The 27940-nt window shown below is 42.3% G+C and overlaps 1 protein-coding gene and 1 pseudogene across 2 annotated transcripts; both read left to right on the top strand.

Annotated features, from left to right (window-relative positions):
* On the top strand, nucleotides 1–27924 carry LOC118669934 (cytochrome P450 2C19-like). 2 transcript variants are annotated; one of them, XM_036336541.1, is made up of 9 exons: nucleotides 1–337; nucleotides 2867–3029; nucleotides 3184–3333; nucleotides 7646–7806; nucleotides 8935–9111; nucleotides 16987–17128; nucleotides 22151–22338; nucleotides 26061–26202; nucleotides 27393–27924. In XM_036336541.1, exons 1-9 carry the CDS (start codon nucleotides 170–172, stop codon nucleotides 27572–27574), a joined length of 1473 nt encoding a protein of 490 aa, XP_036192434.1. In that variant the 5' UTR covers nucleotides 1–169; the 3' UTR covers nucleotides 27575–27924. The 2 variants fall into 2 exon arrangements, with proteins under 2 accessions (XP_036192434.1, XP_036192435.1); XM_036336542.1 differs by lacking the exon at nucleotides 8935–9111 and having other exon boundaries at nucleotides 2–337.
* Nucleotides 12508–13853, top strand: LOC118670273 (annotated as a pseudogene).
* Nucleotides 27925–27940: the final 16 nt, after the last annotated feature.

Here is a 27940-nt window from a genome sequence, read left to right as displayed (position 1 = left end):
ATTTGTAACTGAGCAACAGACCAAAGTCCCTTGGAGAAAGAAAGATTAAAGTAACTTCTAATCTAGCTGATTAGATCCCTCCCAAAGAGGCACATGCTGAGTAGCAGGGAGTGTTATGAGCATTTGGAGTTTAAGCTCCCAGTAGACTCAGTAGGAAGAGAGTGCTACGATGGGCCCGGTTGCGCTCCTGGTGCTCTGTCTCTCCTGTTTGCTTCTCCTGTCGCTATGGATACAGAGCTCTGGAAGAAGGAAACTTCCACCTGGCCCTACTCCTCTCCCAATTATTGGAAACTTACTCCAGCTAGATGTGAAGAACATCAGCAAGTCCTTAAGCAATGTAAGTATGTTTTGTGTTCTTCCAGCAGCTTGCCAGGGGTAAGGAAATTAACATCTACTTCTAAATAATATAGAGTTATTAAAATATGTTTAAATAAAATCATTAAAGCACGTCATTGTAAAGCAAATACTCCCCGTAGAGTATTATTTTTGACTTTTCACCCACAAGAACAGTGAAATAAAATACTAATGCATTTTATGAGTGAGGTACTTTAGGTCTCTGTAGGCTACAATCAAAAAATAAAGTAGCAAAAGATGGGAGAGCTCCTGCCCTCTTTAGTTTCCCCATTATTTATGGCGATTTTTAGCTGAAGATAAATGGTAAGAGAGATGTTTTTGATTAGAAATTTCATTCAAGAAGTCACTAGAAGAAGATTTGACTTTGGGTGGTGGGCACACGATGCAATATTCAGATGACATATAGAATTGTACACCTGAAACCTATATAATTTTATTAACCAATGTCACCCAATAAATGTAATTTAAAAAGGAAGTCATCTATAATAATAAAAGCATAATATGCTAATTAGACTGGACAATTGAACGACCTTCTGGATGTCCTTCTGGACTACCTTTCGGATGAAGCCGGGGCTGCGAGGGCCAAGCCCCTTGCATGAATTTTGTGCATTGGGCCTCTAGTCTATTATATAAACACCGTGTTTTGTTCAGAATAGGTAGGAAAACTGTACTTCTCAAAGGAAGCAAATTATGCCTGATGTCAAGGAAAAAACTGGGATTAGGAATAGTGTGAGTGAAAGAGAGAAGTTATCAGGGCCAGCTTGCTGGTAACAGGATCCTTTGGGCACAGTCAGCAGCTCTGTGGCTGCCTGTGGCCCGGACTGCTGAAGGCGGAAGAAACTGCTTGTCCATGAGATGCCGCATGTCCTGGCGCTGCCCCCGTGGTGCTCCCTCCTTCTGTGTTAGTAATACAGAGGATCATGAACTGGGCTGGGCATTAGAATCATCCAGGGTGAGTTTCTTTAAGTATAGGATTCCAGTACTCATCACAGGGCTACTGAATCAGAATTCTGATGGCAAGAGCTCCCCGGGTGATCCTGAAGGAGCAGGTGGGATCATTGGAGATTGACATATTGCTAAAGGATCTGAGGTTGCATAAACAGAGGCTCAAATTTCAATCTGTACATAGCAGTTAGGGGATGCAGAAAATGCACTGAAATTCTCTGACATCCATTTCCTTATTGGTAAGTGGGGCAAATGAACCGCTGATGATGCTGCTTTGAAGATTAATTGCAATACATGTACAATTTACCCAGGCTGTTGCCGGCACATAAGTGGCAGCTGTTAACAATCACCTTCATATTTATGTATTAACTTGAGAAATATTATAGACCATGTCACAGAATCTACACTAATAAAGACAAAGATGCTAATTGATCATACCTTCGCTATGCCCTAAGCCACGCCCACCAGCCAATCAGAGCAACTATATGCAAATTAACCAAACCAAGATGGCTGCTGGCAGCCACGGAGCTGGAGCAAGCAGGAGTCTTGGTTGCCCCAGTGATGGAGGAAGCCAAGCTTCCTGCCTGCCCTGAGCTGGCTGTGGCCTCCACTCATGGCAACAAAGTTTCAATTATAGAAGACAAATAACCCCAGATGCCTGCTTCCAGCCAGCCTCCACTGGGAGCTTGGGTGGCTGGGGGCTGTGGCCAGCCTGCAAACAGCCATCAGCCCCTCACCCAGGCTGGCCACACCCTCATGGGGTGAGGGTCCCCGCTGGGTGGCTTAGCCGGCCTGAAAACGGCTCTCTGCCCCTCACCCAGACTGGTCAGGCACCCCAGGGGGAACCCCTACCCTGAAGGGGCTGTAGCCAGCCTGCAAACAGCCATCAGCCCCTCACCCAGGCTGACCAGGCACCCCATGGGGGACCCCCACCCTGAAGGGGCTGTGGCCAGCCTGCAAACAGCCATCAGCCCCTCACCTAGGCTGGCCAGGCATTCCTAAATAATAAAAGGGCAATATGCAAATTGACCCTAACAGCAGAATGACAGGGAATGACTGGTCACTATGACACACACTGACCACCAGGGGGCAGATGCTCAATGCAGGAGCTGTCCCCTGGTGGTCAGTGCGCTCCCACAGGGGGAGCTCTGCTCAGCCACAAGCCAGGCTGATGGCTGCCAGTACAGCCGTGGTGGTGGGAGCCTCTCCCGCCTCCTCAGCAGCACTAAGGATGTCCGACTGCAGCTTAGGCCTGCTCCCTGCTGGCAAGTGGACATCCCCCGAGGGCTCCCGGGCTGCCAGAGGGATGTCTGACTGCCAGCTTAGGCCCAATCCCCAGGAAGTGGGCCTAAGCCAGCAGGTGGTCATCCCCCGAGGGGTCCCAGACTGAGAGAGGGCACACCCCAGGCTGAGGGATACCCCCCCACCCCGAGGGCACAAATTTTTGTGCACCGGGCCTCTAGTAAAAACATAAGACAGGATGATAATATCATTCTGAATCAGGCACAGTATATTGTCAAATAGTGACTTCTTTGACTAACATTTGAATCTCCTTTCCACTTCCCAGCTCTCAAAAATCTATGGTCCGGTGTTCACTGTGTACTTTGGCATGAAGCCCATGGTGGTGCTGCATGGATATGAGGCCATCAAGGAAGCCCTGATCGACAAGGGCAAGGAGTTTTCTGGAAGAGGCAGTTTCCCAGTGGCTGAGAAAGCTAACCAAGGGTTTGGTAGGTGTGTGTGTGGAATAGGGATGGGGAGGATGGAAAATAGGAATTTGAAGAGCTCTACAGAAATCTTGGCCCAATCAGTGTGTACACCAAGGGTCAGCTTCCTCATCCTTGTCTGGGGTCTCCCTACCAGTTTCTGTTTCCCTCCTTGTAGGAATCCTTTTCAGCAGTGGAAAGAGATGGAAGGAGATCCGGCGCTTCTCCCTCATGACTCTGCGGAATCTGGGCGTGGGGAAGAGGAACATTGAGGACCGTGTTCAAGAGGAAGCCCGCTGCCTGGTGGAGGAGTTGAGGAAAACCAATGGTGGGTGATTCTATGCACTGTAACTCTGACCTTAACACTTCGGGGCAGTCAACTCCTTCATATGGGTGTGGTGTCAGCCTCCCTTGGAGGAGTGAGGGTCTGAAGCAGAGAGCCAGGGAGGTTTTGTGTGTCCGTGCTTATTGTGCGTGCACACCCTTGATTGTGCATAGTGTGGATACAAAGGGTCATTCGTTCTTATTTTCTCTAAACTTTAACTATTTTCACATCCGAAATCACAAAGAATAGTTTGGAGTCATGTTTTGACAAAGTAAGAGAACAATGTTTTTGCTATAGCAGAAATGTGGGTTATTTATTCCAGAGCACTTCACCAGGTGATGCTTCTCAGGTGGACATGGTGGGAATGACCTCATCACACTCTTATGGAGCATGTAACAAGTAGCATGTGCTTGCATTTCATTGGCCTAGATTTGCATGGTCAGCCTCACAGACATCTCTAAGAGTGCCTTTCAGGGCCCAGTCCCATAGTTCGAGCCAATAATAATGCCATCTATGGTATTAATCGCTGAGGCATGTCTTTGTACAATCCCATCACTTATGATTTCTCTGTAGAGACAGCACTATTTTAAACATATTGGCATTAATTACTTTTTGTTACTCACTGTATTGATTTATGTATTTTGAATACATGCTACATTAAAATTCTTCAAAATTCAAAAAAATGCCAAGTTATAAAATGTTTTATTTAACTAGATTGAAACCATTATCAAGTACAACTTATCCTGTCTTCTCTAAGTAGAATTTGGCTCTGTTTTCAGTTGCTAAACTTTGCCCCAACTCTGTGGGACTTTGGTGACAAGTATGTGGCAATTATCTGCCTTCCACAGCTGGTGTAATGATTTGAAAAGTGCTTTGTCAAAATGACACTGACTTTTGGCTTGGTTTACAAATTACCCTGTTTTATTTATTTTTAAAAAAAAAATATATATATATATATATAAAATATATTTTATTGATTTTTTAGAGAGGAAGGGAGAGGGATAGAGAGTTAGAAACATTGATGAGAGAGAAACATTGATCAGCTTCCTCCTGCACACCCCCCACTGGGGATGTGCCCACAACCAAGGTACATGCCCTTGACTGGAATGGAACCTGGGACCCTTCAGTCTGCAGGCTGATGCTCTATCCACTGAGCCAAACCGGTTAGGGCTTAAATATATTTTTAATTGATTTTAGAGAGGAAGGGAAAGAGAGAGAGATAGTAGCATCCTATATAACAAAAGCTTAATATGCTAAGTGTCCAGTCGTCCAGTCAGCCGTTCAACCAACCAAAGCATAATATGCTAATGATATGCTAAGGCTGCTCAACCACTCGCTATGACATGCGCGGACCACCAGGGGGCAGATGCTCCAACCTGTAGGTTAACATGCTGTTGGAGTCCGGCTGATCTGGACTGAGCTAGACGGGCCGAACATGCCCTAGAGCACTCCCATGGTCCCTCATCGGCTGGCCAACCTCCTGCATCTCTCCCCGTCCCCAATCGTGCACCAGTGGGGTTCCTCAGCCTGGCCGGTGCCCTCTAGCAATCCGGGATCCCTTGGGGGATGTTGGAGAGCTGATTGGTTTTGGCCCGATCCGCAGGCCAGGCTGAGTGACCCCACTGGTGCACATATTCGTGCACCAGGCCTCTAGTCTTGATAAGAGAGAATCACTGATTGGTTGCCTCCTGCACACCCCCTCCAGGAGATCGAGCTCGCAACCCAGGCATGTGCCCTGATTGGGAATCAAACCATGACCTCCTGTTTCATAGGTCAATGCCCAACCACTGAGCCACACCACCCGGGCTACCTATTTTAAATTCTTCCTTCCATATTATGTGAAAGGAAACACTAAAAGTCATATTTCACCTGTGAATCACAGACAGACAAAGAAATCCCCAAGGCTTTTCAAATTATCCTTTACCTATCAGGTTAAAATAAAAGTTGTTTTAGCCCTGGCCAAGTGCCTCAGTTGATTAGAATATAGTCCAATACACCAAAGGCTGCAGATTTGGTTCCCAGTGGGGGGCGCCTACAGGCAGCAACTGATCGATGTTTCTCTCTCACATCAATGTTTCTCTCCCTCTCTCTTCCTTTCTCTCTCTTTAAAATTCAGTAAAAGCACATCCTCAAATGAAAATTAAAAAGAAAAAAAAGGTTTTTTTTAAGCTTAGAGCCCTGGAACATATTTTTGAAATCCTCACCCAAGGATATTTTTCCATTGATTTTTTTCTTGTTTTGAGAGAGTGGAAAGGAGCGGGAGAGACAGAGAATAAAACATTGTTGACTTTTTGCCTTCCACACGGGGTTCTGACCTGGGCAGACTGCAACCGAGGTACCTGCCCTTGACTGGAATTAAACCCAGGACCCTCAGTCTGTGGGCCTACTCTCTATCCACTGAGCCAAATCAGCTAGGGCCTTGAAATGTTTAACAGAACCTGGTCTAGAAGTCACTAACTAGATATTTCCTTTTATTCTACGTCCTACTATTTCCTCCCCACATTAAACAAAAATTTATAGTATAAAGCAGTGGTCGCCAACCTTTTGGACCTCGCGGACCACCAGTGGTCCATGGACCACCAGTTGGTGACCGCTGGTATAAAGCACATAACATGAGATCTACCCTCTTAAAAATTAAGCATACATTACAGTGTCAGGCAGCTAAGCCCTGACTCAAGCGCCACAGGGTGGGGTGACAGGTAATCCAGGGGGTGGGGCTATTACTTTCCCCCAGGGGAATGTGCCACCCAAGAAAGATGGCATCTGTGTTATTAGAGAATGACTGAGCACAGGGTTCCTGGTGGATCTCTCCCCAGAGCCACAAACCCAGGCTCTCCGCATAGAACTATAGTCCATGCCACCCTCCCTTCCTCTGCCAGAGCCCAGGTTAGTGGTTATGAATGAGATTTTGGGTATTGGCCCTTTAAGAGGGCACCTGTGACTCTAGCAGACTTCCATCTCCCCCTGGTGGACAGAATTCCTGCTAATTTTCACAGCCAGACATTACATGGGAGCCTCTTCCAGGCTCTTGTGCTCTGGGCTGGGCAGCCTGGCTTGCAGTTGACACTCCACCCTTCTCAGGGGGAACCTTTGCAGCTGAGATCTCTCTCCAGAATCTCAGCTACCAGCCCTTTTCATGTCTCCACTCTCCCTACCAGTCTCAATGTGGCTTCTTCTGTAAATCCTTGGTTATAAGACTTCTCTTCAGCTAGTCTTCAGTTGGTTATTCAGGCAAATTGCTCTATATTTTAGTTGTAATTCCAGTTTGGTCTTGGGAGGAGGTGAGTGTACCATCTACCTACTCTGCCAAGACCATCTTGGATCCTCCAGGAGGGAAATTTTTTTAAAAAATATGTTTTTATTGATTTTAGAGAGAGAAGACAGGGAGAGAGAGAGAAAGAAACATCGATGAGAGGGAATCATTGATCAGTTGCCTCCTGCACACCCGCTACTGGGGATTGAGCCCACAACCCCGGCACGTGCCAGGGCTGGGAATCAAACCAGTGACCTCTTGATGCATGGGACAATGTTCAATCAACTGAGCCACACTGGCCAGGTGGGAGGGAAATTTTTTTTAAACACAGAAATAAAGATTTAAAACAAATCCATTTTTGTTTCGCTTAGGTGGGATTTATGTTTGAAATAAAAAATTCTCATTTCATTTTTATTTTAGGCCAAAAAAATCCATTTTATAATAATTGTTCACTTGTATTAGCTTTTCTTGTCATGCAACAAGGATGCTTGCTGCTTCTTTACACTTATTCTTTCAAATACATGAATTCACCCACAATCCTCCTCGCTATAGCTCCCCCTCTGTTGCTTCTACACATTATTCTTTCAATTATTCATCACACATAAAATGTCATTGGGGTCCCTATTCTTTCTCTATACCAGCACTTAATTTTCTACAGGCTTTGCAGACAAATGATATTCAGCACTAACTTTAATTACGACATATATAAAAATGGCCTCTTTAAAAGTTTTTTCCCCCTTATTTTTTTCTTCCAAATTAACAGGCACCTTGGATGAAAAGTAAAGACAATTTGTACTTGAGTACAAATAAAGACAATGGGTATAAATTGAGTATTTTTTATTTCAGAAAACCATTATTTAACTAGCTAGATTGAAATAATATACTCAGGTTAAGGTAAAAGTAATGCATTGATTTTATGCATGTTGAATATTTTGCTGTTAGGAAATTTGTAGGTAAGATCTTGCTTTAAAGTTTCTAAAACTACCTTAACCTGTTATTTCATAATCAAAGTGTTTCATATGTATATTCTAATGGTGTTTTAAAATTGTTTCTATTCTTTAGCATCACCCTGTGATCCCACTTTTATCCTGGGCTGTGCTCCCTGCAATGTGATCTGCTCCATTATCTTCCAGAAACGTTTTGATTATAAAGATAAAGTTTTTCTAAACATAATGGAAAGGTTTAATGAAAATGTCAAGATTCTGAGCTCTCCATGGATTCAGGTGAGGCCAAGATTGTCTCTTCACATCTTTATGGAATCCTTTATGCTCTTTTCTCCAAGAAGTCCACATCTGTGTGTGTACCAAGCCGTGAAGTGAATGGGTGAATGCCATAGTCCTTCCCAGAGCTTAGCATCATGAAGTGCTCATCTGGGAAATTGGGCCGAGCCCTTTAATGATAGACCAGAAAAGAAATGCCCAAAATACAGATCTGGAATTCAACCCCATTGACCCTGTCTAGGATATTCCTGCTAAATTCCAAAGCCCAATTTCCCATAAAGTACTTTGATAATTTCCAGAAACATGCCTATAGTACTAAATGGACTTCTGGGTTCCTCTTGAAAGGATTCCATTACCCACAGGTCTTGTCATTAGTCAACACTTGGCGACTTCTTCAGTACATTTAGCTGACAGAAATATATGTATTTGGGGAGGAAGAGAAAAACTCCTTCAAGAAGGGAGAATATTTGGAACCACAGATGCTTCTAGGGAACACTAACTGGGGTAAGAGTCTTTGATGGTTTAGTTGGCATCCTAACTGACAAGGTAATTGTTTGGGGGATGACAAAATGATTGGGTACATGGTGTACGAACCAAACACAAACATCACAAGTTTACCCTGTGCGAGTTGACATGTTCTGTACTCAGCCTAAAAGATAGTGATGTGGTCTAAAAGAAGTCACTTAACTGCCCTGTGCACAGTTACTTCATATATAAAATGCTGAGTTGTGTTTCATGGTTATCACCAGGACCCTCCCAGTTCTAAGATACTGATTCGTCTGAGGCTACTAGACAGAACTAGAAACAGCAAGGTACGTTTTGTGCGCTGTATCAGAGTGCCCAAACTCCCTCCCCCTCTGTTGTTTCTAGTTCTGTTGTTGTTTTTAGACTCTAAGCATGATGTATGCAGATAGAAGTGATTACCATCTTTGCTCCTCTGGTCAGAACTTTCTCCCTCAAATACACCTGTCAGTGTAGAAAGTTACATATTTGTAAAATAGAAACCCCCCTCAAAACAAAGACCATATTTCATTAATATTTACAGTACAGTTTCTGACTAGGGCTCAGTATATGGTATATATCTTCATTAAGTGTTTTTTTTATCAGATAAACTATCCTTTTCTCTTCTAGATCTACAACAATTGCCCTGCTCTCCTGGACTATTTCCCAGGGAGTCAAAACAAAATATTTAAAAATGTTGATTTTATAAAAAGTTATGTTACAGAGAAAACAAAGGAACATCAAGCATCTCTGGACATTCACAATCCTCGGGACTTTATTGATTATTTCCTGATCAAAATGGAGCAGGTAAAGTGTTAACAAGCACTCAGTTATTTGACTGCTTGTGCATCTTGTGGTTCACTGAATACTTTTTGTATTTACCAGAGATGTTTCAATGGTGAGGCAAGTAATTCTGACAAGCATCTTAAGGAAATATAGTGTGCATGACTCTACACCAAGCAATATGGAAGATATTCTATAGGTTGTTAAATGAACAGTGAATTGTTAAATAAGTGGACTACATTAATCCTGCTTTTTAGGTACTAATAATTTACCTGAGGAGAGACAGAATGATGCCTGAGGTGAGAACAGAAACAATTACAAACAAATTAGAAAATACAGAATAGCATGCCATGATGTGAACATGGACATGACCTTGCCCACAGTTTATAAGAGAATGGAAAAGCATGGCTTTACCTTGCTGGGCTTCCTGCACATCCAGTGGTTGGAAATAACTCTTAATATATTTATAGTGAAGGACAGGGGAGAGGACTTCAGAAGGGTGAGTGGTGTATATAGAGGTGTAGAGGTTGTGGTGAGAAATAGGTGGATGGAAGAGACAAGCCTTAACTGAATGTAAAATAAATGAATTGGCATAGGAATCGAGTTGGAAGTTGGTGCCGGTAGGCATGAATCCTGAACCATTTGTTGAAAAGACTATTTTATGCACATGAATTGCCTTGGCACCCTCATCCAAAATCAATTGACTGGATTAAAAATGGCAGTGGAGTAAGTGGATGCTACACAGACACGCTCCCAGGACCAAACTGGAATTGCAACTAAAATACAAAAAAAAAAAAAAAAAAAAAAAAAAAAAATCCTGAATAATCAATGGGAGACTAGCTGGAGAGAACTCTGATAACCAAGGACATAAAGTGGAGACCGCCTAGAGACTGGTAGGAAGGATCTGAAACCAAGATTACTATGTCCAGCAAGGCTATCATTCAAAATAGATGGTCAAAGGAAGAGCTTCCCGCACCAAAAAAAGGCTAAAGAAATACAGAAATATAATGGCAATAAATAATAACCCTAAATGTAAATAGATTAAATACTCCAATCAAAAGGCATAGGGTAGCTGAATGGATACAAAAACATGACCCAATTATATGTTATCTACAAGAGACCCACCTCAGAACAAAAGCCACACAGAGAATGAGAATGAAGGGATGGGAAAAAAATTTTCCATGCAAATGGAAAAGAAAAAAATGCTGGAGTAGCAATACTCATATCCAACAAAATAGACTTTAAAATGAAGGCCATCACAAGAGACAACAAAGGTCACTACATAATACTAAAGGGATTGACCCAACAATAGGCTATAACCCTGGTAAACATATATGCACCATATATAGGAGCCCCTAAATATATTTTTTAAAAAAACTTCTAGAGGACTTTAACGGAGAGATCGACAACAATACAGTCACAGTAGGGGACTTTAACACCCCACTGACTTCACTGGATAGATCTTCCAGACAAAAACTTAACAAGGAAACAGTGACTACAAAGGACACACTGGATCAGATGGATTTAATTGACATTTATAGAACATTTCACCCTAAAGCTGCAGAATATACATTCTTCTTAAGTGCACATGGATCATTTACAAAGATAGACCACATGTTAGGACACAGAACAAGTCTTTACAAGTTCAAGAAGACTGAAATCATATCAAGGATCTTCTCAGATCACAGTGGAATGAAATTAGAAATCAACTAATGTAAAAACACCCCAAACATTCAAACACATGGAGTCTAAATAGCATGTTACTAAATAATGAATGGGTTACCAATGAATCAAGACAGAAATAAAAAATTTACTGGAAAGGAATGAAAATGAACTCACATTTCTGGGACACAGCAAAAGCAGTCCTGAGAGGGAAGTTCATGGCATTACAGGCCTACCTCAAAAGACAAGAAAAATTAACAATAAAATATTTAACTCCACAACTTAAAGAACTAGAAAGAGAACAAGAAAAACCCAGAGTAAGTCGAAGAAAGGAAATAATAAAGATTAGAGCAGAAATAAATGACATAGAGATTAAAAAAACAATACAAAAAAATCAATGAAACCAAGAGCTGGCTCTTTGAAAGGATAAACAAGATTGATGAACCATTAGCCAGACTCATCAAGAAATAAGGAGAGAGGACCCAAATAAATAAAATCAGAAACGAAAGCAGAGAAATAACCACTGACACCACAGACATACAAAGAATTGTAGGAAAATACATATGAACAACTATATGCCAACAAGCTGGACAATGTGGACAAAATGGACAAAAGCCTAGAAAAATATAATCTCCCAAAATTGAATCAGGAAAAATCAGAAAACCTGAATAGGCCAATAACAACTGATGAAATAGAAGCAGTAATCAAAAACTCCCACCAAACAAAAGCCCATGTCTAGACGGCTTCACAGGGGAGTTTTACCAAACATTCAAAAAACTATCACCTATACTTCTCAAACTCTTCCAAAAAATCTAAGAGGAAGGAACACTTCCAAGCTTTGTTTATGAGGCCAGCATTATCCTAATTCCAAAACCAGGTAAAGACATTACAAAGAAAGAGAATTACATGCCAATACCCCTGATGAACATAGATGCTAAAATCCTCAACAAAATATTAGCAAATCGGTTCCAGCAATGTATTAAAAAGATCATACACCATGACCAAGTGGGATTCATTCCAGGGATGCAAGGCTGGTATAATAGTTGCTAATCAATAAATGTGATACATCACATAAACAAATTGAAAGACAAAAATTCCATGATCATATCAATAAATGCAGAAAAAGCATTCGACAAAATCCAAAACCCATCCTATATAATAAAAGGCTAATATGCTAATTGACTGAATGGCAGAATGACTGGTTGCTATGATGGGCACAAATAACCAGGGGACAGACACTCAATGCAGGAACTGCCCTCTGGTGGTCAGTGGATTCCTATAGCGGGAATGCCACTCAGCCAGAAACCGGGCTCATGGTGGCGAGCAAAAGGGTGCAGGCTAGGCTGAAGGTCCTCCCCCCGTCCCCCACCCGCCCCGAGTGCATGAATTTCGTGCACCGGGCCTCTAGTTTTTGATAAAAACTCTCAGCAAAGTGGGAATAGAGGGAGCATATCTCAACAGGATAAAGGCCATATATAACAAACCTACCGCAAACATCAAAATCAACGGGAAAAACCAAAAGCATTTCCCTTAAGAACAGAAATAAGACAGGGATGTCCACTTTCACCCCTCTTGTTCAACATAGTACTGGAAATCCTAACCACAGACAAGAAGAAATAAAAGGCATCCAAATGGGAAAGGAGGAAGTAAAACTCTCATTATTTGCAGGTGAAATGATATTGTACATAGAAGACCCTAAAGAGTCCACCAAAAAAACTACTAGATTTAATAAATGAATTTGGCAGCTCTGCAGCATAATTTAAGCCTTGGAGGAGCTGTAGTTGTCACAATCTACAAGATGGGCTTTTCAAAGCTGCCAGAACTGAACAAATTGAGGCTGCTCTAATCAGCGTCGCAGTTGAAGGATTTAAGGCAAAGCTGCTTGAAGAAGAAGGGGAATAGTTTGTGAAGAAAATCAGCAGTATTTTGGCCTTCAAGGTGAAGGATGGCCCTGGGGGTAAAGAAGCCACCTGGGTGGTAGATGTGAAGAATAGCAAAGGACCAGTGCTTCCCAACTCAGATAAAGAGGCTGACTGCACAGTCACAATGGCTGACTCGGACTTGATGGCTTTGATGATGGGTAAAATGAATCCTCAGTCGGCCTTCTTTCAAGGTAAATTGAAAATTACTGGCAACATGGGTCTGGCTATGAAGTTACAAAATCTTCAGCTCCAGCCAGGCAAAGTTAAGCTGTGAAGAACTTCCTGTGCCTACCTTTGAAAATCAAAATGAGATTTACAAATATATATCCACATATTTCACTGTCAGAACTTAGACTGAAACCATGCATTGGCAACTAGCATGAGATTTGTTTTTAAGTGGGTGTGACCAAACCTGTTTTTCCTAAGCTCTGGGTGAACAGAGACTGATGGTGTACTACTGCTTTGCTGAATTGCATACAACTGTGCGTTAAAACGTTCATATGGTAATTGTGGTTTTGGGTAAAATTGAGTTCCAGAATAAAATTAGGAACAGCAAAATCCAAAAACTATGTAAACAAAAGCTCTCATTTTGCTTATGAAGTATATTTGAGGATTATTCTGCTGAAGATTCAACTTAAGTTTTCCTCGGGAGAACTAATGGAGAAACAAAATACCAGAAGCTGGCCAGAAATCAGTGTTGTGCACTTAATGACATTAATCTGTTTTCCATTAATAGCTTTTAAAATTCTGTGCTGGGATTAAAACAATTAAAACTTATGCATTTTGTGCCATCAGAATGGCATTTTCTTCCCAAATTTAAATAAAAGAAATATCAGAACTTGGGGAGAAATTTTGTAGCTGAACACAGGCCCATTTTTTTAAATAATATATCTTTAGTTTCCTTCTTGAAAAATCAGTGTTAAATTATTTTAATAGTAAAATTTGCTTTGATATGCACAGTTTAAAAATTATCTCATATTAATTTAAGCTTATAAAGTTCAATCCTGTTATAATTTTTCTTTCCATATGTTTAGTTTAATAATTATCCACATTTATCTTTCTTCTTAGTTTTTCGAATGCTAATGTTATTTCTTATAACTCAGTAAGATATGGGGTAAAATAATGGAAGAATATTTAATAGAAAATTAAAATTGCTCTTCCTGAAGAAAATAAAATAAATGAATTTGGCAATATGGCAGGATACAAAATCAACACCCAAAAATCAATGGCTTTTTTATTGACCAACAACGAATTCTCAGAAAGAGAAATTAAACAAACAATCCCATTTACCATTGCAACAAAGAAATTAAGATACTTCGGAATAAACTTAACCAAGGAGGCAAAGGACCTGTACTCAGAAAACTATTTATCCATTATCTATTGATGGACATTTGTGTTGTGTCTGCCTTTGGCTCTTATGAGTAATGATGCTATAACATTTGTATACAAGTTTCTTCATGGACCTGTTTTCATTTTTGTTGGGTACATTCCTAGGAGAGGAATTGATAGGACCTATGGTAACGTTATGTCTAAGATTTGAGGAACAGCCAAGCTTTTCCATGGTGTCTGCAGCATTTACATTCCCACCAGCAGTGTATGAGTGTTCCTATTTTTTGACAGTTGCCAATATTATTTTCTAATTTTTATAATTATTAAAGCTGTTCTAATGAATATGAAGTATCCTGTGGCTTTGATTTGCATTTCCTTGATGACCAGTGATACTGAATATATTTTCATGTGCTGTTACCTATTTCTAATCTCCAGATAAATGTCATTCAAGTCCTTTGCTTATCTTTTTTTTAAATATATTTTTTATTGATTAAGATACTACATATGTGTCCTTATCCCCACGTTACCCCCTACCCTCCCACCCCCCCGCTCATGCCCTCACCCACCCCCCCCACCCCCCGTTGTCCGTGTCCATTGGTTAGGCCTATATGCTTGCATATAAGTCCTTTGGTGGATCTTTCCCCCTTACCCCCACCCTCCCCTACCTTCCCTCCAAGGCCCGACAGTCCAATCAATGCCTCTCCGTCTCTGGATCAGTCCTTGTTCATCAGTTTATAGTGTTCATTGTATTCCACAAATGAGTGAGATCATGTGGTATTTATCCGCTCTCCAGTTCCATCCATGCTGTGGCAAATGGTAAGAGTTCCTTTTTCTTCTTCCTCTTCTTAAAGAATACCTTTCAGCATTTCATATAATGCTGGTTTGGTGGTAATGAACTCCTTTAGCTTTTTCTTATCTGTGAAGCTCTTTATCTAACCTTCTATTCTGAATGATAGCTTTGCTGGATAAAGTAATCTTGGTTGTAGGTTCTTGGCATTCATCACTTTGAATATTTCTTGCCACTCTCTTCTGGCCTGCATGGTTTCTGTTGAGAAATCAGCTGACAGTCGTATGGGTACTCCCTTGTAGGTAACTGACTGTCTTTCTCTTGCTGCTTTTAAGATTCTCTCTTTGTCTTTTGCTCTTGGCATTTTAATTATGATGTGTCTTGGTGTGGTCCTCCTTGGGTTCCTTTTGTTTGGGGTTCTCTGCGCTTCCTGGACTTGTAAGTCTATTTCTTTCACCAGGTAGGGGAAGTTTTCTGTCATTATTTCTTCAAATAGGTTTTCAATATCTTGCCCTCTCTCTTCTTCTGGTATCCCTATAATTCTGATGTTGGTATGCTTGAAGTTGTCCCAGAGGCTCCTTACACTATCTTCATATTTTCGGAATCTTTTTTCTTTTTTCTTTTTCGGTTGGGTATTTTTTGTTTCTTTGTATTTCAAATCTTTGACTTGATTCTTGGGATCCTCTTGTCTGCTGTTGGATCTCTGTATATTATTCTTTATTTCAGTCAGTGTATGCTTAATTTCTAGTTGGTCCTTTTTCATATCCTCAAGGGTCTCACTAGATTTCTTGAGGGTCTCTCTAAATTTATCAGCGGTTTCCATAAAATTCTTGAAAAACCTTATAAACGTGGTTTTGAACTCTATATCCAGTCGTTTGCTTTCCTCCATTTCTGTCATTTGTGACCTGTTTCTTTGTCTCCGCATTTTTTATGCTTCCCTGTGTTGGTAGAGTGGTTTTGTGTGCTAGGTGTCCTGTAGGGCCCAGTGGCTCAGCCTCCCCCATTACCTGAGGTGGACACTCTTGGTGCACCCACTTGTGGGCTTTGTGCACAGTCTTGTTGTAGTTATGCCTTGATTGTTGTAGGATCACTGGGAGGAACTGACCTCCAGGACAATTGGCAGTGAGAATCGGCTGTGTCTGCAGTGGGAGAACTTCTGTGCTGAAGACACCCTTCTGGGGCAAGACTTGCTTCAGTGGAGCTTTGGTGCTCACTGAGTCTGCCCCCTGGGTGTGTCCCTTATGGATCTGAGGAGTTGTAATCCAGATGGTCCCCCTCTGACCACTGGGTACACTGGCTCTTGGAGGTTACCCAGCAGGAGCTATGAAGAGAACTGCAGATTCCCCTTCCTTTTTTGGAGTTTGGAGGTGCCCTGATGAGGCCCAGCTGTGAAGCAATGCAAGCTGCTGTGGGGCCTTGGGCCTTCTCTTGGAAGTTCTGGGTCTGTGGCCCAGCTGCAGTTTGCTAGGTAATTTTCAGGTTGCAAAGGGCCAGGGCATTCATATGCAAAAGCCTCTGCCGCAGCCTGGGTGGGGCGGGGTCTCAGGGAATCAAAGGGCGGAGCAAGGAACTATGGCGGATTCTCAGCCCTGCCCTAAGGGGCCGCGCGCGTCTCAGTGTCCTGATAATTTAATTGCTGCTAGCACCTCTGAGGGAAAGCCGCCTTCGAGTTCCGAGTTCTGCCCGCTGCCAGACAGTCCAGTTTCTCCCCGTATGAGTCCTGGGTCCCCAGAGACTTCCCGGAACTGGAGTTCAGAGCAGTCGGGAGCTTGTGACTCCCTCCCGATTCAAAAAGACAGCCGCGTCCTCAGGTACCAGCCCCTTTCCGCGCACTCTCGAGCCTCCGTACCTCTGCACTTTACTTCCGCAGCTCCTGACCCTCAATGTGCTTTTCTCTTTCCTTCTAGCTGTAGAATTTCCACTCCACCAGCCTTCCTGTAAGTTCTGGATGATGTCCGTTCTGTCCTTTTGTTGTGTTTTGAAGTTGTAGGAGGCAGCAATTTCGGTGTTTCCCTATGCCGCCATCTTAGTTTCTCTCCCCTTTGCTTATATTTGTTGTTGAGCTGTTTTGTTTTGTTTCCTAAAATTGCACCTTGCAGTTTGTATGTTGGCTTAACATTTATAACATATGAATTATTTTGGATTAACTGGAATTTTGGCAAATGAATTTGTCAAATAATTTCATCAAACTATTCCTAGGAAAAGCACAATCCGCACGGGGAGTTCACTATTGACAACTTGACAATCACCGTGTCTGATTTCTTTGGAGCTGGGACAGAGACAACAAGTACCACACTGAGATATGCTCTCCTGCTCCTGCTCAAGCACCCAGAGGTCTCAGGTATGCCCAGCATGGTGGGAGGGGTGACTTTCAGAAAAGATGTTGGAAAGACATGGCAAGGACATTCCATCTTGTTTCTCTTAGAGAAATGTCATTATTAAAATGCCTTCTGACCTGCTTCATTTTTCCAAGTTTAAAGAAGGGATAATAATGGGACATCTTTCTAAAATACAGGCTGATGTCTGAGAGGAGTGAAGATGCTGTGGGCAGTAGCCAAAGCAATACAGTGCAGTCTGGATTTCCTGGCAGGCACACACCAGCATGGAGTGGCCTGGGACTGCACAGTGGTTTTATTATGAAAAGGCTACTCACTTTAAACAGTGGGTATATTCCTCAGAGATCTGGCTTCATTCTGAGAATGCAAGGTCCTAATGGAAACTCTTCTTACTGAAGCATAAGTGAAAATCCTAGATTCTTACTTAGTGAGGCTGCCTGAGATAATTTCCATTCTAGAAAGTGTCCTAAAATTTGAGATTCACAAGCAATGTGGTCCTCTTCAGGCTTAAGATATTGCATAAAGGAATTTTGTTATTTCAGAAGTCTGTTTCCAGAAAGGAGTTGGTTGCCAAAACAAGATCTTTTACAAAGCACTTTATGTTAGAAATATACCTTTTTTTTTTAAATCCTCACCTGAGGATATTTTTCCATTGATTTTTAGAGAGAGTGGAAGCGAGAGGAAAAGACAGAGAGAAATATCGATGTGGGAGAAATACATCAATTGGTTGCCTCCTGCATTAGCCCTGACCAGGGTGTGGGCCAGGGAGGAGCCTGCAACCGAGGCATGTGCCCTTGATGGCAATCAAGCCTGGGACCCTTCAGTCCTCAGGCCAATGTTCTATCCACTGAGCCAAACTGGCTAGGGGAGAAATATACCTTTATAGAGTTGTGGTTATGCATAGCAGTTTAGAAACATACATTATTTTTTCCTGTGTTAAAATCCCACTAAAATAGTTACAACCTATTGCAAATGAGAATTAGTCTTCTAAAGCTGGATAAGAGGAGGTCAGGAAACAGCCAACAAATCTTCAACAAATTTCTGAAATGCAGAGAGCATATAGAGGGGAGATAATGAACTCTGTAGAGAGGATGAAATTGTAACCTCAACTGTCAGAAGAGGAAGTTCCATGAGGAGGAATCTTTGTGATGCTTAGGATATATTTCCAGAAGTGGGGACGCTAGGTCAAAAGGCAGTTCCATTGTTAATTTTTTGAGGAACCTCCATACTGTTTTCCACAGTGGCTGCACCAGTCTGCATTCCCACTAGCAGTGCACGAGGGTTCCCTTTTCTCCACATCCTTGCCAACACTTGTTGTTTGTTAATTTGTTGATGATAGCCATTCTGACAGGTGTGAGCTGACACCTGGTTTTAATTTCCATCTCTCTGATGATTAGTGATGTTGAGCGTTATTTCATGTCTGTTGGTCATCTGTATGTCCTCTTTGGAGAAGTGTCTATTCAGGTCCTTTGGTGCAATAAGCCAGTCAGTGAAAGACAAACACCAAATGATCTCACTTACTAGTATATGTGGAATCTAATGAACAAAATAAACTGACGAACAAAATAGAAACAGAGGCATGGCTACATGGAACAGACCGACAGTTGACAGAGGGGAGGGGTTGGGTTAGTCTGGGTGGAAAAGGTGAAGGGATTAGCCAAAGAACATATGCGCATACCCCATGGACACAGACAACAGTGTCCAGAGGGAAGTGAGGGGCTAGAGCTGGGTGGAGGCAGGCAAAGGTAAGGGGAGGCTGGGGGGGGGGGGGGGGCTGAGATTGGGCACATCTGCAATAGTGTCAACAATAAAAATCAAGTTTAAAAAATTTATTTGTGTCTCTACATCCCTATAAGTTTTGTTATTTATTTTTTTAAATTGATTTCAGAGAGGAAGGGAGAGGGAGAGAGAGATAGAAACATCAGTGATGAGAGAGAAGCATTGATTGACTGCCTCCTGCACGCCCCACACTGGGGGTTGAGCCCACAACCCAGGCATATGCCATGACTGGGAATCAAACCGTGACCTCCTGGTCCATAGGTCGACGCTCAACCACTGAGCCACGCTGGCTGGGTGTATAAGTTTTGGTATTTAGAAGTACCAGTGTCAAAGAAGATAGAAGCAGAAACAGGCTGGAAAGGTAGCTCTCCCTGCCCAAGTCCCTTGGACAACTCCTTTTATCAGGTAACTGCTTTTCCCCAATACAGTGAGGGAGGTTTACTTTCTAGAGAAATGACAGGGAAAGAGTGAGGTGTAGGGCTGTAAAGAAACGTTAGGTAAGAATCTATTTCTAGAATTCAGAGACTCTTAGTTTCTTTCTCCATCCTACTTCCTGAAATTCAGCAGCCAGATTTTTAAAAAACTCCAGGGAGTAAACAGGTCTAGAGGAAAGACCTCCATAGTTGCCATGCAGATAGAAAATTCCCTGACACGTGTATCAGAGTGAATGAAATAAAAGCATCCAACCCAAGGCACAGGGTCAGAACACCAGGATTAAAAAAAAAAATCACAAAAACTTTCAGAGAGTTGCATCATGTCATGTGTAAAGATTGGGATTCAAACACCATCAGAATTCTGAAGAGCAACTATCAAATTGTGTATTAATAAGAGTATATTCTCAGACCTGTACGTTTCACAAAAACTTTACACCCCACCCCCCTTTTCCTTTTTTCATCCAAATGTCCGTTTCCACGTCAGAGGAAGTCATGGGCTCAAGAAATCAGGAGGGCTCAAAGGAGAAGGAAATTGTCAGGGAGCTTGCTAGATGCCAGGCCAAGGAAATACCCACTTCAATATGATTAGGTGGATAAAGCAGGTGTGAGGGGAGACACCAAGCAAAAAAGAGAAATGATTGATTATCTTAGGTTTCCTAATAACGAGGAAATTGTTATTAGGAGTTAGAAGCATCTACCTCAGTATTTAGACATAATTCTAAATCAACAGTGCCCTTGGCGGTCCTGGGCCTGACTCTTGCTTCAACAGTGTTTGGACAGAACAGACCCTGGGATGCCCCTTCTTCCAGCCTCCGACCACCTTCCAGCTTCTTATCCAGTCACCACCTTCAGAGCCACCTGCGGGACCAGTCAACACACTGGGTGTTTTCCTACCTTAACTCCTTCTTACCAAACAACCATGAGTTCCCAAACCCGCCAGAATTACTCCACCGAGGGGGAGGCTGCCGTCAACCGCCTGGCCTGCATCTGCAGGCTCCCACCTACCTCTCTCTGGGCTTCTTGTTCCAACAGGAGGATGTGGCTCTCCAGGGCGCGGGCCATTTCTTCCCCGAGTTGGCCGGAGAAGCGTGAGGGCGCTGAGTGGCTCTTAAAGTTGCAACACCAGCGTGGTGGCCGTGTTCTCTCCAGGACGTGCTGAGCCTCCCCAAGATGAGTGGGCGAAACTCAGGGCCATGGAAGGCGCCCTGGCCTTGGAGAGGAACCTGGCCAGGCCCTGTGGGAGCTGCAGGCCCTGGTTCTACCCACAGCCCCTCAGCTCTGTGAGTTCCAGGAGAACCACTTGCTGGGTGAGGAGGTGAAGCTCATCAAGAAGATGGGCGACACCTGGCTCCCCTCCACAAGCTGGCGAACCCTGAGGCTATGCTGGGTGAGGCTCACCCTCCAGTGCAACCAGGAGCCTTTGGAGCCCATAGGCCTTTGAGGGGCCCCCTATGCATTCCCTGATGTATGGCTTTTACCTAAGCCTCTCCCCCAAACTGCTAGCTGAAAAATCAGACAGAGGCCGAAAACCAGGACTACAGGCTTTATTAGAGGAGAAGGACCTGCCAGGCTGTCTCGCAAGGGGAGGACAGCAGCACGTGCAGAGGTGGGCACGCATTTTGAGGGGCGGAATGAGAAGGGGTGGGGGCTTAGTGTACTTGGCACACACTGATTGGTGGCTTACTGTATGGTCCATATAGGAAGAAGGGCTTAGGGTATTTGGCAGGTGTGGATTGGTGGTCCAATGTATAGTCCATATAAGGTACATGGTTAGTCACTCAGGTATTTCCGGGCTGCAGGTTACGTCTTACTCTGCCCACCAGTTGGGGGAAGGGAGGATCTATCATTCCAAGCTTTTGGTAATAGTAAAAAAATTGAGTGTCTGGGCAAGGTCAGGGGGCGAAGGTCTGTCTTCCATAGCTACTTCCTGCTTAGAGGGGGCATTGTCAGGGAGGATCTATCACTAGCCAGCCATTCTTTTACCCACCGTGAAGCCCTCTCCCATGCATTGGACCAAATGAAACAATAAAGCTTTTTATAGCAAGAGAGAGAGAGAGATTTTAAATGAAGATATAGAAAATTATGAATTGAATGAAAGAATCATGATTAAGTCCAAGAAGGTACCAAAAATGAAACATAATCATAGTCATCTTACCAGAGAGGATATATAGTCAGAATGATGTTGAAATGTGATCTAACTATATTTGGGGAAAAAAGAACAAAGGGAATTGTGTGCGTGTCTGTGTGTATTTTGTATGAGGTGGGGATGGAGAAGTAAATTCTCACCTTCCTTACCAGGAAATCAGATATTGTCTAAAAATAGGCAAGTAAGAAATAGAAGTCTGTCTTTATTTATTTATTTATTTATTTATTTATTTATTTATAATAGACTTTTATTGATTTCAGAGAGGAAGGGAGAGGGAAAGAGATAGAAATACAAAAACCATACAAATACACAAAACATACATTATCATTTCACTTTCCAACCCACATATTATTTTGATATAAAATTATATTTGATGTCCTATTTTTCTTTGTACAAGGACTGTAATTCCTTGACCGTTTCATCATTTCTGTTTATATCATGAGGTATGCTTAAACAGGTATGGGTTGATGTATCATAAATCTATCTAGTAGGAGAGCTGTATGTATCTACATGGCAATTATTTCTCTATGTCTGGGTGTATTTCTGGGCATATAACTGATGTTTATAATGACATAGAGACACCCTAGTGCTGCATGTATCCCTGAATCGGTATGTAAATACGGTATACATTTTCCTGTTTTCCATCTGTCTTACTTATGTCTTACCAGCTAAAGTCCAGGAAGAGATTGACCGCGTCGTTGGCAGAGAGCGGAGCCCCTGCATGCAAGACAGGAGTCACATGCCCTACACGGATGCCATGGTGCACGAGGTCCAGAGATACATTGACCTCCTCCCCACCAACCTGCCCCATGCGGTGACCTGTGATGTTAACTTCAGAAACTACCTCATCCCCAAGGTGAGATGTGTTTCACCCACACTGACCTCAGTGGTCTTGGAGGTCCCATTTTCACAGTATGGTGTTCATCTTCTGTCAACACAAGATGAGAGAGGGGCAGAAACCACACTTGTGGCAGCTTGAGGGACTCTAGTCTTTCCAGTTGCGACTATCAACCTGTATAACAGGTTCTGACATCTGACAGTGTAGGTCTTGCAAATTTGTCCTACTTCTTTAATATTGTTTGGCTAATCTTAGCTGCTTACATTTCCAAACTAATGTTAATATCAGTTTATCAATTTGCCAAAACAATCTGCTAGGACTTTTACCAGGGTGTCATTAGATCAATTTGGAAAGTCTTAACATCATGACACATTGAATCTTTCAATTAATAGGTATAGTATACACTCCCAATTGGGAGGGGGTTTTCTTTAATTTTCTTTTTTTAAAAAATATACTTTTATTGATTTCAGAGAATAAGGAAGAGGGAGAGATAGAAACATCAATGATGAGAGAGAACCATTGATTGGCTGCCTCCAGCACATCCCACACTGGGGATCAAGTCCGCAACCAGGGCACATGGCCTGACTGGGAATTGAACCGTGACCTCCTGGTTCATAGGTCAACACTCAACCACTGAGCCACAGCAGCCGGCCTTTAATTTTCTTAATACATTTTTTCAGTGCATGGAAATATAATTGATTTTATTGTTTTGATGACCTTATATATAGCAACCTTGCTAAATTTAAAATCATTGCTGGTAATTTGTCTCCAGGTTAATCTGCAATTTCTACATACATCATCACCCTGCTATCTGGGTTAAATATCCTTCTTTCATCCTTTATTTCTAATTTTCAGGAAAGTGGAGGTTTAACATCTCACTAGTGAGAATGTTTTGGTAGATATTCTTTATAGATTGGGAATTTTACCTTCTTATTTTTCATGATTTTTTGTTCTGAACGTGTACGTGATATTTTCATATCAATTTTCTGCATCTATTGGTATGGTTGTATACTGGCTTCACTTTCCCACTCAGTGTGCCTACACAGCTGGATTTGATTTGCTACATTTTGTTCAGAACTTCTGTATTTATACTGATAAAACATTTTTGGTCTACAATTTTTCTTCTTCAAATTTTTCTTGTCATATTTCTGATATGAAGGTAATGCTGGTCTCAAAAAAGTAGGTACCCTAATGTAGGTTTATTTTGATTGTCTTCCCTATTCTTCTTGTGGCCACTTAGTCATGTCTTTGAAATGCATGGCTTATTATTTGTCCGTGTCACAGAACACTTCTCAATGATGTGAGGTTGACTTGTGCTTTATTTTGGTCCTATCTAAAGAATATTGCCAGAACAAGGTCTCAAAAGTTTACCCTTATCGATTTCTAAAACTTTATAGTTTTAGCACTTACATTTAGATCATTGATCCATTCAGGTAAATTTGTACTGATGGCGTGAAATAATGGTCACACTTCCTTTATTTCTTGTGAATATCTATTTGAGCAACACAACAGAAATATATTGCCTTTTGTACTTTTTTCATATCTTAAAGAAAAAATTTCATATATTATTTGTTTAAAAATATACAAGGGGTCCTGGACTGGTTTCTCAGTGGGTGGAGCATGTCCCATACATCAAAAGGTTGTAGATTCAATTCCCAATCAGGGCATATACCGAGGTTGCAGATTTGATCCCCGGTGTGAGCAAGTATGGGAGGCAACCAATTATTCACCCAACAGTTTTGATGTTAATTGATAAAACTTGACTGGATTAATAATCCTAAAATGAATTGTTGTAAAATGATGATTTGTTTTTCTAATTTTAACATTCTGTATTTGTAGGCTAGGATTAATCTGTAATTAAATCTCCCTTGTATTTTTTATTTATTTAAAAATTTTTAAGTTATAATTGGCGTACAATGTTATATTAGTTTCAGGTGTATAACATAGTGATTCAGTATTTTTTGTTGTTGTTGTTAACCCTCACCCAAGGATATTTTTCCATTGATTTTTAGAGAGAGTGGAATGGAGGGGGAGAGAGAAATATCAATGTGAAAGAGACACATTGATTTGTTGCCTCCCACACATGCCCTGACCAGGGCCAGGGAGTGAGCCTGCAATGTGCTCTTGATGGAAATCGAACCCAGGACCCTTGAGTTCAAGGGCTGATGCTCTATCCACTGAGCCAAACCAGCTAGAGCTCAACATTTATTTTTTGATTTTTTTTTTTTCAATTAGAGGCCCGGTGCACAAAATTCATGCACTGGTGGTGGTGGTGATGGGGGGTGTCCCTCAGCCCAGCCTGTGCCCTCTCACAGTCCTCGATCTCTTGCTCCTTACTGCCTGCCTTCAGCGGAGGCAGGAGAGGCTCCTGCCACCACCGCTGTGCTCGCCAGCTATGAGCCTGGCTTCTGGCTGAGTGGTGCTCCCCCTGTGGGAGTGCACTGACCACCAGGGGGCAGCTCTTGCATTGAGTATCTACCCCCTGGTGGTCAGTGGGTGTCATTGCGACCAGTCGTTCTGCCGTTCAGTCAATTTACATATTAGGGTTTTATTATATAGGATTATAGTATACATTCAATATTATTTTGTATTAGTTTCAGGTGTATAGCATAGTGGTTATACAATCATATTCTTTACAAAGTGTTCCCCCCCCCCCGATATAATTTCAGTACCCACCTGACACCATATATAGTTATTATATTATTAACTATATTCCTTATCTTGTACTTTACATCCCCGTGACTATTCAACATTTACTTATCTTATGTGCTCACCACACTAAGTCGAGTAAACATCTGTCACCATGCAAAGCTATCACACTACTATTGATTATTATATTGCTCTTTGCCTTATTTATCCATCCCTCCCCTTCTTCCCTTTGGCAACCATCAGTTTGTTCTTTGCTTCTATGTTTTTAAGTCAAGACTAACAATCTACATGGCAATGATAAGACTAACAGTTGTATTTATTGTCATGACCACAGAACTGATTATTTTTTATTAGATCATATGTCTGTTTATAAAAGCCATATGAACAGATAACTCCAGACATTTCAAGTTCCAACTTGTTTTTTAAACCTTCCATTTTAAACCATAATTCACCTATGAGATGAGTGAAAGTTGAAGTCATAAAATAAAGTAGGTGGTGGGGACATACAGCAGTGTCCAAACGTGGTGATGAGCAGAATGGATTCAGAAGGCCCGCCACCCTAGGACCCATGTACTCAGCACTTCAGATGCTATTGGAAATCACTTTAGCAACATCCCTGTCACTGGTCTTAAGCTGCTCATTGTATATTACTTGTTCTCTCTGGCTCACAATGCCACTACCCTTCTTAGGACCTAGGATTCCTCATCTATAGATCATAAAATTGGACTAAAGGACTTAAAATCTTTCTTCCAGCTCCACAACTTCTTTTTTTTTTCTTCAAATTTTAACAGCCAACAGTATATATATATATATATATATATATATATATATATATATATATATATTGATTGATTTCAGAGAGGAAGGGAAAGGGAGAGAGAGATAGAAACATCAATGATGAGAGAGAATCATTGATTGGTTGCCTTCTGCACGCCCCCCACTGGGGATCGAGCCTGCAACCCAGGCATGTGCCCTTGACTGAATCAAACCCAGTATCTTTCAGTCCACAGGCCCAAGCTCTATTAACTGAGCCAAACCAGCTAGGGCTCCACTACTTCTTCATAACTCACTTTACCTTCTGTTTTTTCTAGGGCACGACCATTATAACAAATCTGACTTCTGTGCTGCGAGATGACAAAGAATTCCCCAACCCAGAGAAGTTTGATCCTGGCCACTTCCTGGATGAGGGAGGCAACTTCAAGAAGAGTGACTACTTCATGGCTTTTTCAGCAGGTAATACAAATTTATTTTCTTCTCTTTTTTTCAAAATATGTTTTCTTAATTGATTTTTTTTTTTAAGAGAGAGAGGAAGGAAGGAGAGATGGAAACATCAATGAGTGAGAAATATCGGTGGGCTGCCTCCTGCACACCCCCTAATGAGGGTTGAACCTGCAACCCAGGCATGTGCTCTGACCAGGAATCAAACCGGCAACCTCTTGGTGCATGGGATGATGCTCAACCAACTGAGGCACACCGACTAGGCGACAAATTTATTTTCGTTGGTACTTCATGGGGCAGGATATTTTTTGGGAATCAGTTGGAACTTACGTAGCCCTCACCCTGGGACTGGTAGAATTGCTCTTTGTCCATGGCCAGAAGCACCTCTCCCCAGGCCCACACACTTTCTCTCCTCATGGCCCACCCTTGTTATTAGGCCAGATCACTGGGGTTTTGGAGAGTTGACTCAGTTCTTCCAAGTTCAGAAATGAAATCTGAGCTTGGTACTGAAAATACAAGAGACGTGCATGCATCCCAGCCTAAAAGAACAGTGTGGTACAAAACTGGAAACTTCAGGGTGTGTAGGAGATTGATGAAGAGTAGGTATACGTAGAGCAGGAACAAAGGCTATGAGAATGCGAAGAATGATCATGAGACATCAGGCTACAAACAGAAAGTACAAGCGATGTATTTGTGTTTCTAGGAAAAGGCTTGTAGCAACCTGAAAGAGAAGTTATAAAGTGAGAGCACTTAATGAAATACTTGGTATAATGCTGATTCTCAATAAATATTTGTTGAAAGAAGAATACCTGTTAGGATAAGACAGTGGTTGGCAAACTGCGGCTCGCGAGCCACATGCGGCTCTTTGGCCCTTTGAGTGTGGCTCTTCCACAAAATACCGACTTCTGCGCATGGACCACGAAGTTTCAATCGCACTGTACATGCACGCCCGCACGTGGTATTTTGTGGAAGAGACACACTCAAGGGGCCAAAGAGCCGCAGTTTGCCGACCACTAGATTAGATGTTGGGTGGACAGGATATATGTCCACCCTTTGTCCATCTGCTTATCCAACCATTCTGCCTGCCATCCATCCATCCAACCATCCAACCAACCATTCATCAAATAATTACTGCACATTCTCTTCCTGGCATCCAGAAAGTCAGTGTTCAAGGATTATCTACTCTCTGTGTGTGTTATTTTCAGGAAAACGGATGTGTGTAGGAGAGGGCCTGGCCCGCATGGAGCTGTTTTTATTCCTGACCACCATCTTACAGAAGTTTACCTTGAAAGCTGTGGTCGATGTAAAGGACCTTGATGTCACCCCAGTTATGAATGGCTTTACTTCTGTGCCGCCTCCTTACCAGCTCTGCTTCATTCCTGTGTGAGGAAGGACAGACCTTCTGTCAGCAACTCCCTCTCATCTGGGGCATCGTTCATCTCTTTCCCTCTTCATCCCCGTCCCGGGGGTCCCTTCTCTGACCTCTCTTCTCCTCATCACCCCCTTCTCTCAAGATCCAGGATTATCCAGCCTCCATGAAAGGAGCATTTCCTGAGTCTCACTGGGCAATGGATCTGCTCTTCTCCATACTCTGAAACATTTGCATTGGCCACACGTATGCTAATATGATGCTGAGTGGTACTGTGTAGCCAATATGAACAGAGCAAGCTGATTACTGTGCGCCAGGGCAGAGCCATTCTCCTCTGTGTGTTCTCAATAAAAAGCATCATTTTCTGAGCCCGTTCTCAGACTT

The sequence above is a fragment of the Myotis myotis genome, unplaced genomic scaffold (genome assembly GCF_014108235.1).
Source record: "Myotis myotis isolate mMyoMyo1 unplaced genomic scaffold, mMyoMyo1.p scaffold_m19_p_15, whole genome shotgun sequence".
Taxonomy (NCBI): domain Eukaryota; kingdom Metazoa; phylum Chordata; class Mammalia; order Chiroptera; family Vespertilionidae; genus Myotis; species Myotis myotis.
The sequence above is the reverse complement of the archived record's forward strand: the minus strand, read 5'-3'. Positions and strand labels throughout refer to the sequence as shown.

Bases quoted from the DNA above. Each gene is read 5' to 3' on its own strand.
- LOC118669934 (XM_036336541.1), top strand. From the start codon at position 170: ATGGGCCCGGTTGCGCTCCTGGTGCTCTGTCTCTCCTGTTTGCTTCTC. The intron at 3,334-7,645 runs GTGGGTGATTCT...TCTATTCTTTAG, and splicing joins GGAGTTGAGGAAAACCAATG to CATCACCCTGTGATCCCACT. The intron at 9,112-16,986 runs GTAAAGTGTTAA...AACTATTCCTAG, and splicing joins TCCTGATCAAAATGGAGCAG to GAAAAGCACAATCCGCACGG.